At 44.6% G+C, this 22,583-nt stretch overlaps 1 protein-coding gene and 1 non-coding gene across 2 annotated transcripts in view; both read right to left on the bottom strand.

Moving 5' to 3' along the window:
- Positions 1-21,987, bottom strand: part of CCDC6 (coiled-coil domain containing 6) — a 114,831-nt gene extending 92,844 nt beyond the window's left edge. The window contains exon 1 of the mRNA XM_002756339.6: positions 21,609-21,987. Coding sequence (XP_002756385.1) covers positions 21,609-21,911 — 303 coding nt within the window. The 5' untranslated portion in view covers positions 21,912-21,987. The remainder of the gene's footprint in view (positions 1-21,608) is intronic.
- On the bottom strand, positions 1,586-1,647 carry LOC118146547 (U7 small nuclear RNA). Its single transcript, XR_004732403.1, has one exon. It is a non-coding gene; the product is annotated as a U7 small nuclear RNA (small nuclear RNA).
- Positions 21,988-22,583: the final 596 nt, after the last annotated feature.

Genomic DNA, 22,583 nt, shown 5'->3' with positions numbered 1-22,583 from the left:
AACTCAAGATCTTATATGAACTATACAAAGTGTTATATAGAGAAGGATAAGGAAAAAAGACACCACCAGGAGATGTATCCAACATGCAACTGTGAGTTCAAGTGGTTTAATGCAATTTAAAATATTGGGCATCACCACTTCTATGTACCCTTCAGAATCTGCCTTACATGCACTATCATTGAAACAAAAATGCAATAGACTACAAAAGTAGCCTGTCCTACTTTTTTCCAAAGAAATAAATATACAGTAAGGTTTTACCATAAAATGTTAGTAATATTTCCCGGAGATTATAAATGACATCAAGAAACCATAAAAAGAAAACTTTGCTGTGGCCAAAAAACACCAAAAGCCAAGTCAAAAGATAATTGAAAGGTGGAAAAATTTTTTGCAACTCAAAATTGAAAAAAGATCAACTCGCTGTAATATATAGAGTGCTAAGAAAAATGGGCAAGAGAAAGACCAAGGTCTCCAAAGATAAACAAGAAAGGATATCAACTAGGCAGGTACAGAAAAAGAATACAAATGGCTCTTACAAACATAAGAAATGATGTTTATCCACCCCCTTGAGAGAAACACAAAGATGGTACTAATATGTCACTGTCCATTTACCAGACTTCCAAAATCCAGTGTGATAAAACTCACTGACAGTGCAGTATGGGACAACATATCTCTCATATCCTACTAATGGAAGTGTAAACTGTACAAGCAACATCTATTCAAATTACACATATATAGAGCATTTGACACAACAATACCACTTCTGTGAATTTACCAAGAAAGCCAGCATCAAAAATTGAGGGAATTCCTCTAGAATCAGCTTGCTTAGCTAGGTGTCAATTCTGGCTCTCCTATTCTCTGGGGTATGACTTTACGCAAGTCACCCAACCTTCTTTGGGCCTCAGTTTCCTGTCTGTAAAACAAGTATAATATACTACTGGCAGCCAGGAGTGGTGGCTCACACCTGTAATCCCAGCACTTTGGGAGGCGGAGGTGGGTGGATCAGGAGGTCAAGAGATCAAGACCATCCTGTTCAACATGGTGAAACCCCATCTCTACTAAAATACCAAAATTAGCTGGGCGTGGTGGCGTGCACTTGTAGTCCCAGCGACTTGGGAGGCTGAGGCAGGAGAATTGCTTGAACCTAGGAGGCAGACGTTGTGGTGAGCTGAGATCGCGCCATCGCACTCCAGCCTGGGTAACAAGAGCAAAACTCCGTCTCAAAAATATACACATACATATATGTGTGTGTGTGTGTGTGTGTGTGTGTGTGTGTGTGTGTGTACACATATATATATACTACTGGCTACTTCTTAGGACTGGAAGATTGAATCAATATAAGGAAATGGTTGAACAGAGTGGCTAGGAATTATCCCCTCTGATACACTCACCCGCATACAAAATGATCTGTGTTCAAGGTGACTGTGATATTGTGAGACCAAAGACTGAAAACAAATTAAATGCCCAATGGTAAGAGATATCCACACAATGGCTCACCATGCAACTGTTAAAAAATAGAAAAAATATCTCGAGAGTATAATTAAATAGCAGTGGGAGGGGCAGTAAAAGAATATAATATCGTATGCAGACTGACTTTCTGGCAAAAACCAAAAAGCCTGCTAGACAAATTCTAAAAAAGCTGTAACACTTATCAGACCACTTTTTTAACCTCCTTCTCCTTTGCCAAGGAGCTAACAGAGGAGAAAGAACCCTAGCCTGGGTGTGAGGCCACTTCCCTGGAAATCCCACCTGTCCCATTTACCAGCACTGTTCCCTGGCCAATAATTTAACAGCATGTCACCTGAGCCCCACATCCCTTGTTTTTAAAGGAGGCACACACTACCTACTTCCACAGATTTGCCATGAGACTCAACTGAAATAATTTAGCTAAGACCACTCCATAGATGCGGGCCAAGCTGCAGATTTCAGAGCTGGAAATTCTGGGCAAACACTGCTTGTTATTTTACCTGTCCAGAAGACACGTGTCTGCACATACTGCCCACAGCTTCCTGTCTGGTGCTCTCCAGCCTCGCGAGACTTCACACATAGCACTGAGTCAGACTTTCTGGAAGCCATAGATGCCAGTCCATCTTCTGAGGGCATGGCTCCCCCAGATGCTCAGACATTTCTCAGCTAGAAGCTTTCAGGGAAGGCTGCAGAGAATGCCTCACTTCAGGTCTGTTTCACACAGGTGAAGTGGTGACCTAAAATTCCTGCTGCTTCGTCACAGGGGCTGGGAAGCCAGTCTGCATACCTACTGAGGGCAGAACCAGCAAAACTGGGATGCTCGGAAGCTGAGGAGGAGACACAGCCCCAGGTAAAAGGTCTCCAAGCCTGCTCTCAACAGCTTTAGGGAGGAAAGTTAGAGCTAGGGCCAGCAGCCCAAGAGCAGCCTAAGGGCACAGGGCTTAATAGCAGAGGGGAGGTAAGGGTAATGCCTTTGATCCCAGAAAAGCCTGTGATGTTTATCTTTCAAACGCTAATTTACCAGGAGAAATATAAATAATTTTGTCAGGCATGATAATGGTATGATTACAAAATCCTTATCAGACACGCAAACTGAACCATTTATGGTGAAACTATTTCAGACTATGTGTCAATAATTAGTGAAGCTGGTGGTTTGTGGATTCACTCTACTTTTGTATATGCTTGAAATTTTCCATAATAGAAAAAGTTTAAACAAAATCCACTATCATCATAAAAATAAATTTCACAGCAGGTAAATGTGAGAAAAGTATTCTCACAATCTGATTGCTTGCCAGACATGCAGAGCTAGGAGATAAGGCATCTAAGTCACTAAATAGGCAGCCATTTCTCCTCCCAGGGCATTAGCATCCTCATCAGAGCACCCTTCACCCATCATTACTGACTGGCACTGCCCATGAATTCCTTTCAAGGGCTACTGAGGCATCCTAAGATGCTCCCCACTGGCTATGTGGGGCAGGCTCTGTGTCAGAAGCAGCTGGCCTGGAAGACTTTCAGGTGCAGAATTTCCCATCTGGCATTCCCTGCAGGAAAATGTGCATTAACCATAAATGACAAATGACAACAGGGACACGTGAGAAAGCATTCGATGGGAGGGGCTTCTGAGGCAGGAGGAGGACAGACAGGAAAGACCTCAAGTATTAGTCTAGCCATTCTGGGCTGCATGGGACACTACAAGTGGAGCCTGCTGTTTCAAGCTGCCATGCCTTTATCCATGCTGATCCTTCTCCCTGGAATGTGCTTTACTCACATTTTCCTGAAGAAATAAAAACCTTTGAGTCTTCCAACCTTCTGCTCTCTACAAAGTACTCAACAGCTGCCCAACCCAAACACAGTCATTCCATATTCATTCATTTCTTCCTGGCCAGCCCTGGTTCTATCTGGCCCCAGATACCTCACTGCCCTTTTCTTCTGCTCTGCAAGGTACAGGTGACCTCTGCAGGCTGCACCTCCCAGTTCCCAAAATCAGCCAATGGGATTCAGCCAATAAGATGCACTAGCAAGAGATGGGAAGATGGAAGCAAGAACTAGGGGTATTTCTCCCCTTTCTCCATCTTAGGCAGCACCCATGTCTCAAGGTCCACAGAAGTTCCAACTTCTTGGTGACCGCAGCCCCTGGGCTCTGATAACACTACCTCTTCCCTTTATTCTCCAGAGGAGGTGTGAGAGCAGTGTTCTGCTCCTGCTTATTCTTGGGTTGTCTCACCACCCACCCCACTTGAGACTCTCAGCAACTCTATCACTGGGATGACCAATCCCTGAATTACATCTTCCCTTTCAGCTTCACGTGGTTTGTTTCTCTGTGTGAATACTGAATGATAAACTAGCCATCTTCCTTCACTCGCTATAAGGACACTGCCTTCCCACAACTCTTCAAAAGGCTCTGAGTTCCTTCATGGCAGGCACAAGGTCTTCCTGGGCTTCGGATGCCAGGAGCCCAAGGCAGGGTACTCGGTTATTGTTTATATCCTGCCTTGCTCTTAAAAGGACATCTCAAGCACATAGTTAGCACTTAGGATGTACACAAAAAATGCTGGGTTAAATGAATGCATGGGTGCCTCAGTCTACACAAGTGAAGGAGGAAGGCCACAAGAAGAGAATACTCCTGGAAACATCTTTCAGGGCTAGGAGGATTCTTTTAGGGGGAAATTGATAAGGATCTGACACCCAAGAATTAGAACAATTGCCCAAACTATAGGGCAAAGACTTGCATTACGAATTTTCAAAACACAAACACCAGCAGCAACAACAAAACAGTGCTATATTTCAAACTCCTACAAGGAATTTCATGGACCATTACTGCTGCAAGTGGTCTTAGAAATACAATGTAGTGTGGTTAAGAATAGAGGCTCCCAAGCCCGGCTGTCAAATCCTGCCCCATCACCTACCAGATGAATGATCCTGGCAAGTTCACTTCTCTGCACTCCCATTCTCTCCCTGGCCCCACGGTTTTGTTTCAAGGGTTACATCAAGGTAGAACACATCGGTCATTAGTCATTATCCACAGCATACTCCAAGGGTCTCAAACTCAACTGCCATCAGAGTGGGAAATAAATTAGCATGTGAAGCTGCAGAGGTAAAAACCAATAGGAAGGCTGGCTACAGTGGCTCACACCTGTAATCTCAGCACTTTGGGAGACTGAGGAGGGTGTATCACTTGACGTTAGGAGTTCGAAACCAGCCTGCCCAACATGGTAAAACCCCATCTCTACTAAAAACACAAAAAATTAGCTGGGCATGATAGCAGGCATCTGTAATCCCAGCTACTCAGAAGGCTGAGTTAGGAGAATCGCTTGAACCTGGGAGGCAGAGGTTGCAGGACCAGAGATTGTGCCACTGCACTCCAGCCTGGGCAACAGAGCCAGACACCATCTCAAAAAAAGAGAGCAAAGCAAAGCAAAGCAACGCAAAAAAAAAAAAAGAGCAAAGTAAAGCAACACAACAGACGGAGGTGATGCCTATGACAGAGCAGAGGGCGTGCTCAAGCCTTCAGAAGTCCTTCACAATTCTGGAGCCAAACCCTTCACCTATGGGCCAAATGCAAGCTGCCCTTCTGCAAACCCTGAATTTGAAACACACCTTTCTCAGGAAGCTGAGACTCCTCAAAAAAGACAAGACTGATGTCTCATCCCACAGAGAAGGTGAGGCAGAGAGGCCCAGTTTTATGGTACCACTGCAGGCTGGTGAGGAAAGGAGACATAAAACAAGGGGATTGGTAACATGGCCAAGTAAAGGCAGACACCTGAGCCATGCAGTCAACAATGGCTTCCAGAGAGGAGGAGACTAGGAAGCTGCTGTGGAAGAACAGGAAATGTGAAAGCAAACTGAGAGCCGCCGAGGAAGAAGTGGAGGTGCCATCGTAAGAAGACTCCAAAGAGCTTTGCAAAGGAGAGAACATTGTGTCAGCTTCTGGGGGAGGAAAAGAGAAAAGGGAAGAAAGAGGCAAGAAGCAAATCCATAATCACTGGATTGAGAAGGAGAAGGAAGATCTGTGCTGAATACATCCTGAGGGCTTTCCTGAGTCATATCATTTATCCCCACAGTATTTCTTCCTAAGTCATATCATTTATCCAAAACTGGAGAGCTAGGATACTATGATGCCTTTTCAAAGAGGGCAAGGTGGCTTAGAGGTCAGCTAAATTGCCCCAGGTTCACACAGCAAGGAAGGAGCAAACAGATTTTTAAACACAGGTCCTCCAGGTTTTAGGACTACCAGATAAAATACAGGAGGCCTGGTTAAATTTGAATTTCAGATAAATAACAAATGCTTTTCTAGTATATACAGGTGCCATGCAACATGTGGGGCATACATATACTAATAAAGAATTCATTATTTATCTCTAATTGAAATAGAATTGTGCATCCTGCATTTTTATTTGCTAACTGGTAACCCTAGTTGGTTTCCAAATCGCTTTCTGTTATTCCAAGTTCTGCCAAAGCACTCTAGGGTGGGAAAATCAGAAAGCAGTTAATGAATAAAATTGAAAGGAGGGGCTGGGTGCAGTGGCTCACACCTGTAATCCCAGCACTTTCGGAGGCCAAGGCAAGCGGATCATGAGGTTAGGCGATCAAGACCAGCCTGGCCAACATGGTAAATCCTGTCTCTACTTAAAAATACAAAAAAATTAGCTGGGCGTGGTGGTATGCACCTGTAGTCCCAGCTACTCGGGAATCCAAGGCAGGAGGTTGCAGTAAGCCAGTAAGCCAAGATTGTGCCACTGCACTCCAGCCTGGGTGACAGAGTGAAACTCTGTTTCCAAAAAAAAAAAAAAAGAATAAAGAAAAAAGAAAAAAACACAAAGAAGGGAAAATACACACAGCCCAATAGGGAATGCCAATCTGCAACACATAAAACAAAGAAGCATAAAAACAGAAGCAGTAGAACCTACAGAAGAGAATTGGGGCAAGAAAAGAAAGAAAAGAAAGCAGTAAAGCCTACAGGTTTTTATTTGAGGCCTAATAAGAGAATCCCAGTCCCTTTACACATCACTGCCAGGCAGCAATCACCCAGAGCTGCAAGGCTCTGGGCCAAGCAAGAACCAACCATGGAATGAATGACTGTCATTAGCACTAATGTTCCTCACCTGAAAAAGAGTTCAATGAGAAGGTGTGCAGACAAGGAGCAGAGAGGGAGACGGTGAAACCAAAGGGCTCCCATAGTTTTGGCTAGAGCCTCCCCAACTCTGGTGGACAGACAACAGCAAAAGTGGGAAGGGCATTCTTGAGCTCACTTTAACTTGTTTATTTACAATGCAAGCAGAGTCCCTCAATCAGATAAAATACCCTCCTTGCCCTTTCTTACCATCCCAAAAGTCAATACAACCAAAATATTAATAGTAGTTGAGGGAAAAGCATGCTTCTCGACCCTCAGAAAGTCCCCAGGATAGAGAGCAACCCAGAGGCAACAAAGAAAAGAGGTCACTTGATGACTCCATTGCAAACAGAGAAAACTACTGTCTCCCACAGACCACCCCGGCCCATAATCAGGGATTGTCCTTCCATCATTTGGGTACTGCAATCCTGCAAAGTCAGTCCATTTCAAAGATTCATGTTTTAGTTTCTGTTCTTTAAACCAGCAACTAAGGAGAAGTGGCACTAGGGCGTTGGCCATCAAATTCCACCTTCTGGAACCCGTACCCCGACGAAAGAGGGTCAAAAGTCTCTATCAGAAAAGCCAGCTTTGACAGTCTTCTGTCTGCCAACAGTTCTAAAGTCAGAAAACGTGTACTTTTGCAAAAAACACAATGGAGAGAGCTCTGTAACTGACATACAGGGAAAAACAAGAGACCTTTTAGGAAGTGTGTTTGCCTCTTGCAGTCCTGTTACTTTTACACAGCCACACAGGCCAGTATAATCCTGGCTCACCAAACCCTCAGAAACCTGCTCAGTTCCCAGGCATACCCGAGCTTCCCAGCCTGCAGTGCCCAGGGAGCCTCTGGTGCCACCTCAACCGCCCCAACTCAGCTTTTGAGGGATTATTTTTCTATCATCATTTTATAGGATTATCTAGAGCAGGACTGATTTTGAAATGTATTTTGGAGGACAATAGAAGGGGGTGAGGTGGGGCAATACTAATAATATTTAATATCATTTTTCTACAGGAATAACTCACACTTTACCCCAACACTTTCCTGTATGTATCATCTCATTTGATCTTCGTAACTGTGGGATGGGAGCAAGATTTCTGTTAACTCGACAGACTCTTAACAGGTAAGTAAACCAAGGCTCAAAGACCCTAAATGCAATATAGCTTAGCTAGTAGGGTAGCCAGACCTCAATTAAGGAGCACTTAAGTGTCCTGTAGGGCCTGTGTGTCCTCTGCTGTGCCACACTCCTTTTATGTCATCCCACTGCCCAGCACCAACACTGAGGGAAGGGAGTGGGGCCGCCCAGGAAGCTGACTCTAAAACTGCAAATAATTTCACAGATACTTATGCAAACTATTGCACAGCAATAAAAAAGAACTGCCACTATCTGCAACTGCATGGATACTGTTTAATATTCGTAAAGGAACTAGGATAACCAAAGAATCCAGACACACAAAATACATTCTGTACAATTCCATTTGTATGAAGTTCAAACGAACAAATCTATTGAGATAAGTCAGAACACGGTTACCTTTTTTGGGGAGTACTGACTGGAACAGAGCACATGAGAGTGTCAGGGGTGTTGACAGTTGCATGTATTCTAAGCAGGGTGGTGGTTACACTAGTGATTTCATTTTTAAATTCACTGAGCAGCCAGGTGTAGTGGCTTATGCCTATAATCCCAGCACTTTGGAAAGCTGAGGTGGGAGGATTGCTTGAGCCTGGGAGCTAGAGACTACCAGCCTAGGCAACACAGTGAACCCATGTCTCTTAAAAAAAAAAAAAAAATCCAAGAGAAAAATAGCCAGGCATGGTGGTACACGCCTGTGGTCTCAACTATTCAGAAGGCCGAGGTAGAAAGATCACTTTGAGCCCATGAGGCAAAGTTTGTAGTGAGCCAAGATCGCCCCATTGCACTCCTGCCTGGGGTGAAAAAGTGAGACTTTGTCTCAAACATATAAATAAATAAATAAATACAATCAGCACTATTTGATAAATTTGTGCATTCAAAGTTTGTACACTTTACAATAAATATATTGTTCTCCAGTGAAGAGTTTACAAAGAAGAAAAGTGAGCACTCCCAAAAATCAATTCCATAGATTTTATTGAACAGCTGTGTTAAGGTTATGGAAAACACAAATGACCCTTCAAATAGCAGGATTTTTATGTGGTAGTCACCATGCAAGGCACCATCTGACTGATGTGTTCAATCCCTGTTCTGCTGCTTACTGCGATCTTCAAGGGGCTGCTGGGACTCCCTGTGCCTCATGTCTTTCATCAGTGACATGGAGATCACAAAGGGTTGTCTGGAGGAGTCAAAGAGTCTCTAAAGGTAAAGTGTTGAAAACGGTATCCAGAAACACTGCAAGACTGCTGTATGTGGCAGCAGTTACAATGGAATAAGACAGATCATCCTACAGCTGATAAATGACAAAAGACTTGCCTTCAAATAATTCATTAAAAAGACACAAATACAACAACAGATACCATCCGCCATCACTGGGGAGGCAATGTCCTACGTCCCAAGTCTGTGGCTCGCATCGCCAGGCTCAAAAAGGCAAAAGCTAAAGAACTTGCCACTAAGCTGGGTTAAATATACACTGTTGAGTTTTCTGTACCTAAAAATAGCTACAATAATACAAATTTTCCTTAAAAAAAAAAAAAAAAGACACAAATAGACATCTGCACTAAATAGCCAGAGTGGATTTCCAAATGGCAGAAATGCTCTTACTGTTCTCATTACCGCCCTTCCATAATGAGCTCCTGAAGAGAACCCAGGAGTTGCCCAGCTGGGCACTGTTCTCCCATCCTCATTTTTCTCTGGGCATTCAGGTTCTGCCTGGGTGTGGGAGGAGTGCCTTGTCCTACCATCACTCACCCACTACTTCTTTTGGATTCACTTGGATTTATCCTTTAGATTTTGACTAAGAAATCTCCTCCTTCCAAAGCCTGCACTCTCTGACTCTGCCTCCACTCTTAGATTAAATCAGGGTCCCACCACCAATGCCACCAGCACAATCTCATCCCAGTTGTTATATACAGGCACACTGCCTGGCATACAGCAGGCACTCATGTTTGTTTAAAAAAAAAAACTGCTTGTACTGTGCTAATCAAACTATTTTTAAGTAGACACCGTAACATAAATGCAAAGAAAGAAACTGATTCCAGGCTGGGATGGGGAGGAGCGGGGAGGAATCCATAGGCTATGCCATGTGAAAGAGGTGCCATCATCCTGGGGTATGCTGGAGAGGATGCAGGGGTGGAACAGACCAAGGCCCAACTGGAGGGCAACTGAGCCAGAAAGGGGAGCACAAACTGTCCCCTATGCACTGAAGGCACCCTTCTCTATTGTTTTTTCTTTTCCAAGACAGAGTTTGCTACCCTGGCAACACTCCCTTAGGCCCAGCATCCTGGGAATTTGCTGTGGCAATGGGGCAGCCCTTACTACCCTAACTGAATAGAACTGTATAAGAATCTCTAATAGGAAAATGTCCACAACAAGTTGAAGATAAAACTGTCCCTGGGCTGTGCATGGTATCTCATCCTGTAATCCCAGGAATTTGGGAGTAATCCCAAGGTGAAAGGATTGCTTGAGCCCAGGAGTTCAAGACTAACCTGGGCAACACAGCAAGACCCAGTCTCTACAAATAATAATAATAATAATAATGAGCCAGGAGTGGTGGCACATACCTGGAGTCCCAGCTGCCCCGGAAGCTGAGGTGGGAGGATCGCTTGAGCTCAAGAGGTTGAGGCTGTAGTGAACTATGAAGGCACCACTGCACTGCAGCCTGGGTGACAGAGCAAGACCCTGTCTCAAAGAAAATCAACCAAACAAAAAGGCTTGTCCCTAAATTAATATACGGGCCATCTTCCCACAGGCTGTAGAAGCTCTGAGGTCAGACCTGGGCTCAAATCCCAGTCCCATCTGATAGCCATGGGACCTCAGGCAAGTGATACAACCTTTCTGGGCCAAAATTTGTTTTTGTTTGTTTGTTTGAGACAGAGTTTCACTCTTGTTGCCCAGGCTGGAGTGCAATGGTGCGATCTTGGCTCACCGCAACTTCCACCTCCCAGGTTCAAGTGATTCTCCTGCCTCAGCCTTCCGAGTAGCTGGAATTACAGGCATGCGCCACTACACCCGACTAATTTTCTATATTTTTAGTAGAGATGGGGTTTCTTCATATTGGTCAGGCTGGTCTCAAACTCTGGACCTCAGGTGATCCACCCACCTCCCAAAGTGCTGAGATTAAAGGCGTGACTTACCATGCCCAGCCAATCTGAGCCTAAATTTGTAGGCTTATAGCTATGGATAACTAGTAGTACTGATCATAGGACCATAGTGAGGATTAAATGAGAGGACATACACACACCTTCCAGTAGTGCCTATCCCATTGTAAGCACTGCATAAACATTCGCTGTTATCACAGCAACACAAAAAGATTTGGAAGTGGGACAATGGTGGTGAATAAAAATTCTAGAAGCTTTCCTTTTCCCTCAAACCTTGTAAACTTCTTGTTTTCCTTGCCCCAAAAGAGGTCTGGCCTTAGCCCTTGACTTCCTGGAGGTAATTTCTAATCTTTTGGAATGTCATGCCCGATAAGAGCATCTGTTTACCTGAGGGCCTTGGATCACATAGGAAAGCCTAACAGTGTGATTCAGCCTGAGCACTTTGGGCCATGTGGTATCAGCACAGCCTTCTCAGGGCCTGGTGACTGACACCTGCCCTGTGGATGGTCAGCCACGTCTATGTGATGGAGTCCCCGAAAGAACTCTGCACCCCAAGGCTTGGCCAAACTTCTCTGGTTGGCAACACTCCATGTGTACTGTCACACATAGTTGCCAGGAAAGTAATACTGTCCACACTCCGTGGGGAGAGGACAAGTAGAGGCTCAAAAATGTTCCTGGACTCTGCCCTATATGCTTTGTCCCTTGACTAATAAGCTGCAGCTGTGAGAATAAAAATAAATAATTTAAAAAATGAAATTACAGTTTATTCCAAATGCTATCAAGAAAATTAAAAGCATACGACACATTTCATTAAAAATAAAACTAGAAAGTAACCAACATCTGTGAGGTGCTGGGGAGAGGTATGGGGGAAAGTCCCTTCCCTCCTAGAGGACAAGCTCTCGCCATGGGTTATCCCCCCATCCAGCATCTCCACATCTGGGTGCTTATTGGCGCCAAGCCCAGAGCTGGGCATAGGGCTAGGGTACTGCACATTTGCTGAGTGACAGAAAAGAACCATATATGGGACAGCTAACAGGCAGTACAAACTTAAGTTAAAACAGGACATCAACACTTTAGGTCCAAATTTATAACTTCAGGACCAGGACAGTGAAAAGCAGCTAGCTGCTTTTGTAGACCAGAGTAAGTCTTTCTTTAAAAGAAAGAAAAAAATATATATATACATATATAAAAGTCACCAGGAATAGGTTTACCCAGGAGTAAAAAATAGATATTATCGTTTAATGAATATAGAGTTTCCATTTGGGATGATGAAAAGTTCTGGAGATGGATAATGGTGATGGCTGCAAAACATTGTGAACGTACTTAATGCCACTGAATTGTACACTTACAAATGGTTAAAACAGTGAATTATATGTTGTATATGTTTTTACCACTAAAAAAAAAAAATCATGCAAAAAAAGTCACTAATCCTCTTCTCTGGGTACCTAAGGTGTTATTCAATATAAACTCCATGCATGCAAGGTTCAAAACGGCATAAAACAGTTAATAAACTTTCCAAGTGACATGAACCCTTACCAGGTAGTGATTTGAACCTGAAGAAGTCTAACTCTACTGTATGGCGAATACACTTAAAACAGTACTTTGGTTAACAAAAAAATTAAAATCACCTAGTCAGTTTTCTCCTCAAAGACTAGTGGGGCTACTAAATGAAGTGGAGACACTTCATTTAGTTTTGACTCAATAAATGTCTTTGTTTAGATACACTAAGGTCTAGTGAAGCGCTCCTACCCACGGAAAACATCTCTCAGTAGAATAAAAGTTATCATTTGGGTTGGCATATTAGGATAATTTTTTTAAAAGTCAAGCTCGCATAAAAATAATTTCATGAGTTGCAAAGCTTTCTATATGAAACACCAGGTGTAATTATTTTTCTCTCAAATCTGTTCCTTTCAGCCTAATACAATCTCAACAAGCAGAGAGCACAAAAGACTCAAACTGTTCACTTATAAAAGCAACACGTGAAGTGTGTAACACAGGTAACTAGATTTCTAAGAGTTTTCTTTAGCTTACCCATAATCCCTGCTGCTTTCATTCTTTTACTCTCTTCCTTCCTCCTTTGGAAAACATTTTGAATTATGACCTATGCCTGGCTGAACATTCCAACTCTGTTCTGTGGTACCAAGTGGCCTCATTTGATCCTTAGTGTCCTGAGATGCCCTGGTGGCTATTACCCAGATCACTCTGGACACACACCTGGCACCGCCAAGGCTGGATTGATCTGGAACAGATGCCTGGAAGATTAGCGCATCAATCAGCACTGCTTTTGTAAAAAACTAGAATTCAAAATTGCCTATAAGATAGTACCTCTAATTTTACTGCCAGAAGTCTTTGTTTTCAGATAGTTTCAGATTAAAAACTTGAGAAATTCAGTCCATCCACCAATATTCCATGAAAGAAACATGGGTGGGCCCCAGAGTATAACAGAATAGAGGGGAAAAAACCACCTAGATAATTTCCATGTATTGACAGATGCAGATTATGAAACTAAAACATCAATGACATTTCTTTTCAATCATCACACAAAAACGAAAATTAAAAACAAACCAAGAGCCTCCCTGTGCCACCTCAGCATAAATTGAGCAACAGCTCTCCCCATCTCTACCTTACAAAATAAACTACAAGGTAATTAAACTGTGAATGAATGTAACACATTGTTTTCCTTAAAGATATTCACAAAGACAGATAAACTTCATTTTGGAAGCTGGAAGGTAAAATTCCCCTCCCTGGGAACCCCCACAAGAGTCAGCCAAAGCTTCCCTTCCTGCGTCCATGTGTGTGTTGGGTTCTTCTGCAATGCACAGGCCCAAGGCTGGAGAGAAAGACGGTTTCCCTCTGCTCTGTATTCTCTACAGCACCAGACCAGGGCCAGGCTGAATGAAAGTCAAGTGCACTCCTCACTATGCTACCAGGGGAGCCCTAACATTCCTTCTGGATATTCCTTCTGTGAGTAGCACACAGTAGGCAGTATTATAAGCACTTGATGGCTGAATCCTGCCTCTTTGAGGCTATGTTTATTACATGCCATTTTATGCCTTACTGAAGAAGCAAAGGTGGGGGCAAAGAGAGGAGAGCAGAAAATTTCGCAGCAAAAAACAATGAGTATTGTAATGAACTGTAATCACTAAATTGTACTCCATGTCCAATCTAGGAACCAACAACTAAAGCGGAAGGATAATTTTAAACAACCATCGATCACATTGTTAACCCTTTTTAAAAGAATACTTATCGCTAAAGAGAGAACCTACACAAAGTGACCTCTGCAATTTACTGGTATCATGGTTGGAATAAACTTCACAGTTGTAGATTGTACAGCCATAAAAGATGAGAAAATTTGACAGTCTTGGAGAAGCAGGAAGAATCTGCAAGTTAACAACACTGCAAGATCCTGACAATTAAAAATATTTTCCAGAGGATTAGGTCCTCTCTCAAGAAAATTGCAACCACCACCAAGCAGGAACATATTGAACCTATGAACATTTACTCTGCCAACTTTGACAATAATTCAATATATCTGAAGTCACCCATATTGTGACTGAAAACAAAAAGCAACACCTACCACTAAGGAAAAAGTATGCAAAGGGGACAGAAAAGACTGTTATTATTCCTTACTCAGACTGACTGCAGTTCAGTAGCTTGGATTAGCATTTTGAAGCATAAACACAATTATTTCTGCAAGGCATGATTTAAGGAACACACACACACACACACACACACAAAAGTACACTGTGATGATACTTGTGTCTCCGCAAGATACAAGCAGACATCTATAAGAATTCAACAATCCCCCACCCTGTTTTCAGATGCTTCCCCTATCCCTCCTACAGGTCACCAGTATTTATTGGCATTAATGCATCCCCCCTGCAATAGGACAGATTTGTTTCCCAGTGGGGCATTTCAACATTAAAGGGTCATAGAAAAACACCTGAAATGATCTGTCACCATCACCAAAACCAAGGGAGGAAATCTGAACACTTCCAACAGAGCTACTTTTTCCTCCAAGCCTTGCTCAGAAACACTTAGAAAGGAGAACCTGAAAAGAAAGGAGAACCTGAAAACACTTTGTCCCCTTTCACATAAAACATATCAGGAACACCCAGGTGTATGTTACAAGGTAGCCCATATCACCCAAAGCTAGAAGCCAAGGGCACACTGATTGCAGTGATCCCCAAAGTATACAATGTATCCACTCACACATCTGGGCTGTTTATCAACCATGGTAAAGAAAAGTGCTTGCCATTGTGGCAGGGGAGTGGCTCCATGAAACAAGGTACAGGAGAGAGTGTTGGCACCTTCGTTGCAGAAAGAAACAAGTACACACATTCCCATGCCTCTGGAGCCAGCTCGACAAATTTCTGAGTGTTTCCCGAATGCCAAACACTGAGGAATGTGATGAACAAGGCAAATTCTGCCCCCAAAGAAATTTACACATGAACTGAGAAAGATTTCTGTAGTTGAGTGTCAGTGACAGAGGGGGTTCTATGGAACCACATCAGCAAGTGCATACCCCGGTGTGTGACTGACAAAGAGGAAGTATCAAGACATACCAGGAAGAGGTTCAGGTGGAGGAGGCAGTACAGTCTACTTCATTTGACAAGGTAGAAGGGAGGGGAGGAATATAGAAAAACATTTAAGAGCACAAGGGGTACCACTGAGGAGCCAGAGGAAACCTACTAAAATTCTTGGTGCTAGTAGTTGAAGGAGTGACGTGAGAACTTAGAGAATGCACACTGTGGCCTGGTGTGGTGACTCACGCCTATAATCCCACTTTGGGAGGCTGAGGTGGGTGGATCACAAGGTCAGGAGTTCAAGACCAGCCTGGCCAAAATGGTGAAACCCCATCTCTACTAAAAATACAAAAATTAGCAGGGCATACTGGCATGCACCAGTAATCCCAGTTACTCAGGAGGCTAAGGCAGAAAACTGTTTGAACCCGGGAGGCAGAGGTTGCAGTGAGACAAGATTACGCCACTGCACTCCAGCCTGGGTGACAGTGCAAGACGCCATCTCAAAAAAAAAATAAATAAACATAAAAAAATAAAATACACACAGGGCTAAATGCATGTAAGGGGTGTGACTATGAAGCAAGCAGCGCATTCCAATCGTGCAGAGCCTGATGTTTGCCTGGATTAAAGGGCAATGGGGAGCCATTGAATATTTTTAATCAAGCAATGGCTACCTCTGATTTTTGCCATAGACCAGCCTCTCTGGTCCTGAATGATAGTCACCACAAACCAGATACTGTGGATTCCCTAATGATTCTCCATCTCTAGCAAATAGGACAGCACTGTAAAAGACTCTCATGACCTTTAAAATTTCAGCTTTTGACTGGGCGCAGTACTTCACACCTATAATCCCAGCACTTTGGGAGGCGGAGGCAGAGGCAGGTAGATCACTTTAGGCCAGGAGTTAGAGACCAGCCTGGGCAACATGGTAAATACCACCTCCACTAAAAATACAAAAACTAGATGGGCATGGTGGTGTATGCCTGTAGTTCCAGCTACTGGGGAATAGGGAGGCTTAGGCATGAGAATCAATTGAACTTAGGAGGCAGAGACTGCAGTGACCTGATCACACCACTGCACTCCAGTCTGGGTAATAGAGTAATGTTATAATGCACAAAAAAAAGAATTAGATTTTTAAAAATTAAGTACAAATAGAGTATATGAAACACACAGGAAGTACTTACAAATGTGAAAAATTCTTAAATGCTGAAGAAATATGAGAATGGCCTCTTTAAGAATACTTGTGTACAATTAGACCTAACTGTGAGGTCATACTTTGCTCAAAGTTGTCTTAAGTTGGGTGTTTCCAAAACAATCTAAGAAATACTTTTCTAAATGGGAGAAAAAAATAGACACCACTCTCCTCATCACATTTATAAGGGCACTTGTGTACAGTCAGACCTAACTGTGAGGTCATACTTTGCTCAACGTTGTGTCTGAAGTTGGGTGTTTCCATAAGAATCTAAGAAATACTTTTCCAAATGGGGAAAAAAAACCAGACACAACACTCTCATCATTACATTTATAAGGGCAATGTCGATTTGTAGCTTCAGAGAGTCTGACAAAAGTCTTAAAAATTGAAGACAACATATTAGGCTTCCAGAGTAAATAATCCAAAATATATACCAACTATATGGCAGCTTTTCTTGGTTAATGAAACCATTACACTGTTGATGCTTAAAATAGGTTTTCTAATCATGCCAGACCAACGTGTTTTTCTGTTATAACTTCAAAACACCTTGTACTTCTGTATTTCCCTAAACTTCTACAATGAAGGATTAATTTTACAGTCAGAAAGATACTTAAATACTAGTGATTTATTATAGTCCTTGATTTCCTAACCAAACACATACCAAAGGTCTGAAACTGCCTGGAAGAGGTACACACCCTACAGAACTACCTGAGGCCCTGTTTATACACAGGTAATACCAGTAACTAGTTGAGAACTTTGAAGCCATCCAATTACTGCCCATAATTGCATTTCCTCACCTCCTCTAAGACCACCACCCCCTGATAATCCTCACTACACTGAATCAGATAATCCACAATCACAGTCTCACTCATAGGACAAGCCAACAGATCTGGCCTAACACACAAAAGCTACTCAAAAAGGTGACTATGTATTTATTTTTCTTAGTCCAAAAAAGAAATTATGATCTGTAATCAGCAGCAGGTTTCCACCGCTGACAATGGGAAAAATCAAATAATCAGTCAAAATATTCTATTCCACCTTTAAGCACCAAATAAAATGGCCTAGGGCAGGCTATAACTCACAGGTGCATTGGGCATTTGTGGACATGACTGAAGGCTTCTTACAGTTGATTCTCTCCCACAGGTGATGTTTACTGCTATTATACAGATGCTGAGAACACAGGTCCATGAAACTAGTCCTTCATTAAATGGGTAGTCTGATCAGAATAGCTGCTTACACCAAAAGAGACCATTGGTTAAGAGCTTCTATTAGCCTTTGGACTTGGCTTTAAAAAGGGCATACTGAGATATTACTATACACCTACTGACAACAGCAAATGCTGGTGAGCAATGGCAACTTTTTTTTTTTTCTGGAGAGAGTCTGGCTCCAGCTCTGTCGCCCAGCCTAGAGTACAGTAGCGTGATCTCAGCTCACTGCAACCTCTGCCTCCTGGGTTCAAGCGATTCTCCTGCCTCAGTCTCCAGAGTAGCTGGGATTACAAGCATGCATCACCACCCCCAGCTAATTTTTTTTCTATTTTTATTATTATTTTTTAGTGGAGACAGTTTTTTGCCATGTTGGCCAGGCTGGTCTCGAACTCTTGACCTCAGGTGGTCCACCCGCCTGGACCTCCTCAAAGTGCTGGGATTATAGGTGTGAGACACCACCCCCGGCCCCACAACAGCAACTCTTATTCATTGCTGGTGGGAATGAAAAATGGTACAGCCACATTGGAAGACAGTTTGGCAATTTCTTATAAAACTAAACATACTCTTACCATACAATCCAGCAATTGTGCTCTTTGGTATTTACCCAAATGAACTGAAATCTTCTTTCCAGACAAAACCCTGCACAGGAATATTTCCAGCAGCTTTATTCATAATTGCCAAAACATGGAAGCAAACAATATGACCTTCAGTAGGTGAATGGATAAATTATGATACATCCAAACAATGAAATATTATTTAACTCTGAACAGAAACCAAGCCATAGGGGTTGGGGGACATGGAAGAAACTTAAATTCATTTACTAAGTAAAAAGGCTGCGTACTGTATGATTCCAACTATATGAGATTCTGGGAAAGGCAAAGCAAAGGAGAGTAAAAAGATCAGTGGTTGCCAGGAATTAACAGGGAGGGAAAGATGAACAGAGCGTGGAAGACTTCCAGGGCAGTGAAACTACTCTGTGTGACACTATAATGATGGACACATGTCCAAACCCATAGAATATACAGGACTAAATAAACTCTAGACTTCGGGTGATAATGATTTATCAGTGTAGGTTCACTGACTGCAACAAATGGACCACTCTGGTGTAAGATGCTGATGGTGTAGGAGGCTGTGCCTGTGTGAAGGCAGGGGTTACGTGGGAAATCTCTGTACTTCATGTTCAGTTTTTACTGTGAAGATAAAAGTGCTCTAAAAAATAAAGTCTATTAAAAAACAAAACAAGCGGGGGGTGGGGAAAGCCTGTCTTTTACCCAGGGTGCAGCAGAAAGGCAATGTGCCTTCCTGAACATGCACAAGGAAAATGAAGGCCATAATCACCTTTAGTGCCCAAGAACACTAACATTAATATCATAATTAGAACTAAAAAGAGCCAGGAAGGCAAGTAACAGAATTATCGTACCATCTTCCCTTCAAATTAACTAAAATAGTTAAAAATCTATTGAGACCTTCACTTAATTGAGTATCTCAAACTTCCTAGACTGCTATCAGCAAGGGCAATGCTTAAGTCAGCAATGTCAGGGATTGTATAGCTTAACCTTGACATAAACTACTAAAGTGTTGTTCAATGGACTCTCTACATTCGCAGACTCATTTCATGGAGTCACATACATCTCTCCTCCCAAATTACATACCTGAGAGGTCAAATGTACCCCCACAGAATCTGGATCCTAGGTCAGTTAACAAAACCTGCAAAACCTTGAGGGAATCTCTTTTCTGCATTTATCATTCAGCTCCTTAGTAACAACTGCCAAGTATTAGGAAACCAGGCGAACCACAAGCACTTTTTTATTTGTCTCCCAGAATATATTAGTCAGAGATTAAAGAACTGAGAGGCTTCTGGTATTTGTGCAGTGTCACCTAAAACAATTTTAACTTTACTCATTAACACCACAGGACATTTCACAAATTATATTTGGTTGGATATCAGTTTTAGTTAAGGGTAAGTGCTAATAAAAAAAGCCACCACCTTATACACTTTTAGGCCTCTGATCTTAAATTCCAGGAATGAACACAATTGTCCTACAAAGCCAACGTGTTTGAGTGAGTACAATTCACAAACCTACTTATAATATGGTTGAAGTGTCAAACAGATAACCCTTTCATAGTCTCTGCATCCCCCCTCCCACCATTCCTCCCTCCCAAATAAACAAAACCAGCCTGAATTGCCCACTGTATGCAAAAGGCTATTTTGTTTCATGTAAGTTTTACCACTTTCCATGGCTCACAGTCTCCAAGAAACTAACCCTCTCATTTACTAATCCAAACCTTAAATAAACTGCCTCCACCAACTTCCCTCTCTTCTTAACCCCTACTCAGCAAAGACATCTCTGTCAGCCAAGAAAGCTGCATAGGAGGCTTGGAAGTGGTGGCCTCTGCAAATTCCCCACCCCCACCCCCCCTTTCCACCAAAAGGGCACTTCGAGAACTTTACCATCTCACATGAAAGTTGCTCCAATTCCACTGTCCAAAATTGGATTTGAGCATGAGAAGTTTCTTTTTACAATCAACTGCTATTTAGGCAACTGATCACGAACTTTTGGTGGAAACTTGCTTTCTACACAAATTAAGAATGCCATCTAGTTCTCATGTATGAGCCAGCATTGGGGTGTACACACACACACACACACACACACACACACACACACACAGAGGCTCCTTCGCTGAAGGCTAGTTCTTAGCACAAGGGGCATCCTAAACTTGCCCCATTTCCAGGGTATGAACCTCCATCTCCAAATTCATCCCTTTGTCTTCATTTCAAAATTCAGCCTAATCAGCTATTTTGCAGCAGCTATGGCAATTTATCCCCTTGATTTCTTGACATTTCCTTCTCTGCTCCTGGCTGGGAAACTTGATTTCAATACAGTTGTCTGTGTGGGGATCCTGCATGTTAATGATGTGGCGAGCTGGCAGGGATGATAGGTGAGAGCACACAGTGTACTTTTTCTAGTTACGTTTCGCCTCATGGCTGCTATAGGGGCCTTTCTAAACGCCTGCCACGCCAGGGGAGAGACCTACAGACCAAGCTTACCCTTTTCCGGGCAGCCTCCAGGGGCCAGGTAGAAACAGAACAGATGGCTTGTTCTCCAGTAACTAGACTAAGAAGCGACAAGCTCCTAACCACTCCACGAATGAAGCAAACACACGTACCTCCCTTGCTCAGCCACGGAGTCACAGTTGCTACCCTTCCCCTGGTTTCGGCCCCAGCCCTGTATAGGCCAGGATGCTGTAAACCGTCCACCCTCCCACCCCAAAGCAAAGGGCTTCCAATGGAGGTGGGAGCATTAGCGCCGTACCCGCCCTTGCCTCTCGATCCTGGCCAGAAAACTCCACTTCCCGGATTCCCGGCCACTCTCTCCCGCCCCCTCCCCGGGCGATCCAGCTAGAGCCGTCCTGATGCCAGCTTAGTGCCCAGCCCAGCTACGAATCCCCACACTCTGAGCCAGGCCCCAGGAAGAGATCCCAGCTTCCTCCCTGTCTCCCAGACTGGGGTTTCTCAGATTCTAGACGCACCCCTCAAGCATGCTAGGGTTGAAAAAAGTCCTACCCCGCCCCCCAGCCACGCCGCCAGCCTCCAAACCCAGCCCCTGAGGGGCCTCCTCTCCAGAGGCCAAAAGGGACCACGAATGGTTGCCACAGCAGCCTTCCCTCGCACCGCGCAAGGGTCCCGAGTCTCCCGAGGAGGGCAGACCCGCGTGGCCCTGAAGGGACACCTCCCTCTCCTCCGGAGGCCAGCAGGTCCCCGCAGGGAGTGTGGTCTCAGAGGGTCCTTGGGAATCTGGGGAAGCCTCGGAGTTGCCTGGATTCGGGTGCAGCCTCTCCCCGGGCGGGCGGAGGTCGGCGCTGCGGCGCGCCCCCGGGGAACACTCACGATGGTCACGCTGGCTTTGCGCAGGTCGCGGTTCTCCTCCTGCAGTGCCTTGCACTTCAGTTTGTAGGTCTCCAGCTCTATCTTCAGCACCTTGTTCTCTTGCTGCAGGGAGGCCAGGCGGTTGGTGAGCTCTTCCAGGCGGAACGGCGAGATGACAATGCCCCCCGATTTCCCACTGCCGCCGCCTCCCCCGCCGCCACCGCCGCCGCCAGAGGTCGACGAGCAGGACGACTGCATGGCGGCCGAGCTGCTGCTGTTGCCCCCCGCCCCGTCCGTGTCGCTCTCGCTGGCGCTGTCCGCCATGGCCGCGGCGGGCTGGGGAAAGGAGGAGGAGGAGCAGCAGGGAGGCGGCGGCGGCAGCGAAGGCCGGGCTGCGAATGAGTGGGCGCCGGGCGAGCACAGGGAAGCGCCGAGCTGGGCGCCTGGCACCAGGGCGCAGACTCGGAGCGGCGGCGAGAAAAAGAGAGGGCGCTTCCCGCTGCCAAGGGACCTCCTCTGCCAGAGAACAGAGACCCCGCCCGGGCTCGGGCAGTATTGCACTGGGGCTCGCTCCAGCCGGGTCGGGCGCGCTCGCTAGGCCGCCCAGCAAAGCTGGCGGAAAGCTAGAGGACCCGCCCGCCGCCGCCTGGTGACCATGGGCAGGCTGGGAACGCGCAGGCACTGCGGGTGCGGGAAAGCCAAAGACTGACCCCGCACCACCGGCTAGCCAGCCACACGTGTTCCAAGGGAGGGCCTCCGAGCCCCCTGATTTAAGCCCACGGCCGCCCAGCCTCTTCCGGGCTCGCGCCCGCGGGGAGAAAAAAGAAACCTAATGGCCCACCAGCCTTGCAGGTGTCCGGAACACGTGGAAAGGTCAGCCGGGCTCCGGTATCCATCCTGTCCGGTGTTGTGGCCCCATCTTCCGCCGATTGTGTGCGCGTGTCTCCCTCTATCTGTTTAACACATACACGCAGTTTTATATTCTCAAAAGCAAGG

The sequence above is a fragment of the Callithrix jacchus genome, chromosome 12 (genome assembly GCF_049354715.1).
Source record: "Callithrix jacchus isolate 240 chromosome 12, calJac240_pri, whole genome shotgun sequence".
NCBI classification, from domain to species: Eukaryota; Metazoa; Chordata; class Mammalia; order Primates; family Cebidae; genus Callithrix; species Callithrix jacchus.
Note: the sequence above shows the minus strand (reverse complement) of the source record. Positions and strands in the feature narration are given on the sequence as shown.